Source organism: Oncorhynchus masou, unplaced genomic scaffold (assembly GCF_036934945.1).
Source record: "Oncorhynchus masou masou isolate Uvic2021 unplaced genomic scaffold, UVic_Omas_1.1 unplaced_scaffold_5495, whole genome shotgun sequence".
NCBI classification, from domain to species: Eukaryota; Metazoa; Chordata; class Actinopteri; order Salmoniformes; family Salmonidae; genus Oncorhynchus; species Oncorhynchus masou.
The window spans coordinates 12501-17134 of NW_027011911.1; the positions used below are offsets into that span (position 1 = coordinate 12501).

The 4634-nt window shown below is 47.0% G+C and overlaps 1 protein-coding gene across 1 annotated transcript in view; it reads right to left on the reverse strand.

Annotated features, from left to right (window-relative positions):
* LOC135536045 (solute carrier family 2, facilitated glucose transporter member 4-like) overlaps positions 1-3624 on the reverse strand; it is a 10556-nt gene extending 6932 nt beyond the window's left edge. The window contains exon 1 of the mRNA XM_064962433.1: positions 3529-3624. Within this exon, the coding sequence (XP_064818505.1) occupies positions 3529-3567 (39 nt within the window). The 5' untranslated portion in view covers positions 3568-3624. The remainder of the gene's footprint in view (positions 1-3528) is intronic.
* Positions 3625-4634: the final 1010 nt, after the last annotated feature.

Below are 4634 nucleotides of genomic sequence, written 5' to 3' on the forward strand. Positions count from 1 at the left end.
TTCCCTCTCTCTCAGCATCTCACAGCGTTGATTCCAGACAGTTGTTTCCTCTTACTCTAACTCACAGCGCTGATTCCAGACGGTTGTTCCCTCTCTCCCCCTCTCTCTCCGCATCTCACAGCGTTGATTCCAGACAGTTGTTCCCTCTTTCTCTAACTCACAGCGTTGAATCCAGACAGTTGTTCCCTCTCTCTCTCCGCAACTCACAGCGTTGATACCAGACAGTTGTTCCATGTTTCTCAGAAACTCACAGCGTTGATTCCAGACAGTTGTTCCCTCTCTCCCCCTCTCTCTCCGCATCTCACAGCGTTGATTCTAGACAGTTGTTCCCTCTTTCTCTCCGCAACTCACAGCGTTGAATCCAGACAGTTGTTCCCTGTTTCTCTAACTCACAGTGTTGATTCTAGACAGTTGTTCCCTCTCTCTCTCCGCAACTCACAGCGTTGAATCCAGACAGTTGTTCCCTCTCTCTCTCCGCAACTCACAGCGTTGATACCAGACAGTTGTTCCATGTTTCTCAGAAACTCACAGCGTTGATTCCAGACAGTTGTTCCCTCTCTCTCTCCGCATCTCACAGCGTTGATTCCAGGCATTTGTTCCCACTCTCTCCGCAACTCACAGCGTTGATTCTAGACCATTGTTCCCTCTTTCTCTAACTCACAGCGTTGATTCCAGACAGTTGTTCCCTCTCTCTCTCCGCAACTCACAGCGTTGATTCCAGACAGTTGTTCCATGTTTCTCAGAAACTCACAGCGTTGATTCCAGGTAGTTGTTCTCTCTCTCTCCGCAACTCACAGCGTGGATTCTAGACAGTTGTTCCCTCTTTCTCTAACTCACAGCGTTGATTCTAGACAGTTGTTCCCTCTTTCTCTAACTCACAGCGTTGATTCCAGACAGTTGTTCCCTCTTTCTCTCCGCATCTCACAGCGTTGATTCCAGACAGTTGTTCCATGTTTCTCAGGAACTCACAGCATTGATTCCAGGTAGTTGTTCTCTCTCTCTCCGCAACTCACAGGGTTGATTCTAGACAGTTGTTACCTCTTTCTCTAACTCACAGCGTTGATTCCAGACAGTTGTTCCCTCTTTCTCTAACTCACAACGTTGATTCCAGACAGTTGCTCCCTCTCTCTCCGCAACTCACAGTGTTATTTCCAGACAGTTGTTCCCTCTCTCTCTGCATCTCACAGCGTTAATTCCAGACAGTTGTTCCCTCTCTCTCTCCGCAACTCACAGCGTTGATTCCAGACAGTTGTTCCATGTTTCTCAGGAACTCACAGCGTTGATTCCAGGTAGTTGTTCTCTCTCTCTCAACATCTCACAGCATTGATTCCAGGCAGTTGTTCCCTCTCTCTCCGCAACTCACAGCGTTGATTCCAGGCAGTTGTTCCCTCTCTCTCCGCAACTCACAGCGTTGATTCCAGGCAGTTGTTCCCTCTCTCTCAACATCTCACAGCGTTGATTCCAGGCAGTTGTTCCCTCTCTCTCCGCAACTCACAGCGTTGATTCCAGGCAGTTGTTCCCTCTCTCTCCGCAACTCACAGTGTTGATTCCAGAGAGTTGTTCCCTCTCTCCCCCGTTTTCTCAGTAACTCACAGTGTTGATTCCAGAGAGTTGTTCCCTCTCTCCCCCGTTTTCTCAGTAACTCACAGCGTTGATTCCAGGCAGTTGTTCCCTCTCTCTCCGCAACTCACAGTGTTGATTCCAGACAGTTGTTCCCTCTCTCCCCCGTTTTCTCAGTAACTCACAGTGTTGATTCCAGACAGTTGTTCCCTCTCTCTCTCCGCAACTCACAGCGTTGATTCCAGACAGTTGTTCCATGTTTCTCAGGAACTCACAGCGTTGAGTCCAGGTAGTTGTTCTCTCTCTCTCCGCAACTCACAGCGTTGATTCTAGACAGTTGTTCCCTCTTTCTCTAACTCACAGCGTTGATTCCAGACAGTTGTTCCCTCTTTCTCTAACTCACAACGTTGATTCCAGACAGTTGCTCCCTCTCTCTCCGCAACTCACAGCGTTAATTCCAGACAGCTTTTCCCTTTTTCTCTAACTCACAACGTTGATTCCAGACAGTTGCTCCCTCTCTCTCCGCAACTCACAGCGTTAATTCCAGACAGCTTTTCCCTTTTTCTCTCACTCACAACATTGATTCCAGACAGTTGCTCCCTCTCTCTCTGCAACTCACAGCGTTACTTCCAGACAGTTGTTCCCTGTTTCTCAGTTACTCACAGCGTCGATTCCAGACAGTTGTTACCTCTTTCACTAACTCACAGCGTTGAATCCAGACAGTTGTTCCCTGTTTCTCAGCAACTCACTGTGTTGATTCCAGACAGTTGTTTCCTGTTTCTCAGCAACTCACTGTGTTGATTCCAGACAGTTGTTTCCTCTTACTCTCTCTCCGCAACTCACAGCGTTGATTCCAGGCAGTTGTTCCCTCTCTCTCCGCAACTCACAGCGTTGATTCCAGGCAGTTGTTCCCTCTCTCTCCGCAACTCACAGTGTTGATTCCAGACAGTTGTTCCCTCTCTCCCCCGTTTTCTCAGCAACTCACAGTGTTGATTCCAGACAGTTGTTCCATGTTTCTCAGTAACTCACAGCGTTAATTCCAGACAGTTGTTCCCTCTCTCCCCCGTTTTCTCAGTAACTCACAGTGTTGATTCCAGACAGTTGTTCCCTCTCTCCCCCGTTTTCTCAGTAACTCACAGTGTTGATTCCAGACAGTTGTTCCCTCTCTCCCCCGTTTTCTCAGCAACTCACAGTGTTGATTCCAGACAGTTGTTCCCTCTCTCCCCGTTTTCTCAGTAACTCACAGTGTTGATTCCAGACAGTTGTTCCCTCTCTCCCCCGTTTTCTCAGCAACTCACAGTGTTGATTCCAGACAGTTGTTCCATGTTTCTCAGTAACTCACAGTGTTAATTCCAGACAGTTGTTCCCTCTCTCCCCCGTTTTCTCAGCAACTCACAGTGTTGATTCCAGACAGTTGTTCCCTCTCTCCCCGTTTTCTCAGTAACTCACAGTGTTGATTCCAGACAGTTGTTCCCTCTCTCCCCGTTTTCTCAGCAACTCACAGTGTTGATTCCAGACAGTTGTTCCATGTTTCTCAGTAACTCACAGTGTTGATTCCAGACAGTTGTTCCCTCTCTCCCCCGTTTTCTCAGCAACTCACAGTGTTGATTCCAGACAGTTGTTCCCTCTCTCCCCCGTTTTCTCAGTAACTCACAGTGTTGATTCCAGACAGTTGTTCCCTCTCTCCCCCGTTTTCTCAGTAACTCACAGTGTTGATTCCAGACAGTTGTTCCCTCTCTCCCCCGTTTTCTCAGCAACTCACAGCGTTGATTCCAGGCAGTTGTTCCCTCTCTCTCCGCAACTCACAGTGTTGATTCCAGAGAGTTGTTCCCTCTCTCCCCCGTTTTCTCAGCAACTCACAGTGTTGATTCCAGACAGTTGTTCCCTCTCTCCCCCGTTTTCTCAGCAACTCACAGTGTTGATTCCAGACAGTTGTTCCCTCTCTCCCCCGTTTTCTCAGTAACTCACAGCGTTAATTCCAGACAGTTGTTGTGAGAAATGCATCATCAGGGCTACAAACAGCTGCTGCCTGTAGAGAGATGATCGCACCTAGAAAACGACAGACATATTACAGCATTAATACAGGACTACAGACACATATCACATTATTAATACATGACTACAGACACATATCACATTATTAATACAGGACTACAGACACATCTCATATCATTAATACCGGACTACAGGCACATCTCATATCATTAATACAGGACTACAGGCACATCTCATATCATTAATACAGGACTACAGGCACATATCATATCATTAATACAGGACTACAGAGACATATCACACTACTAATAGAGGACTACAGACACATATCACATTGTTAATACAGGACTACAGACACACATCACATCATTAATATTGGACTACAGACACATTGTCAGGATTTGGCCAGGGTTGTTCCGGGTTTTGGTCAGTAGATGTCCCCATTGTGCTTTTTTTCCCTTGATCCCCATTATTATTTGCACCTGTGTCTCGTTTCCCCTGATTGTATTTAAACCCTTTGTTTCCCTCAGTTCTGTGCTCTGTGTTTGTATGTTAGCACCCTGCCCTAGTGTTCTGTGTGCTCTTGTCGATTCCGGGTGAAGTTCTTGTGGTATTCTGTTTTTTGTTTTCGTTTATTTTTGGTGAGTTTCTTTTGAGGTCTTTTTGTGTTTTTCCTACCACCTTTTGGATTTGCCATTTTTTGTATTTTAGGATTTTTTCTTTATTAAATACACCGTCTTAAGTACTGCTGTGTCTGCCTCATCTTCTGGGTTCTGCTGTCTATTCGTGGCTCAGTTGGTTAAGTGACTGTTTCTCACTCCGGAGACCCAGGTTCGAAACCGGGTCCTGACAGAAACACAGAGCCAAAAATGAACCCAGAGGCAGCCAGTTCCCAGGACCTTTTTGCCACGCTGTCCCACCACCAGGAGACTGTCCAACGCCACGAAGCCGCCCTGGTTCAGCAAGAGGCCTTAATGGCTAGACATTCTCATCTTCTGTCGGAGATGCTGACTTCCATTAAGCAAATATCTGATCGTCTTACCCCGGCAACAGTTCCGTCCCAGTACCTCAGGTTCACG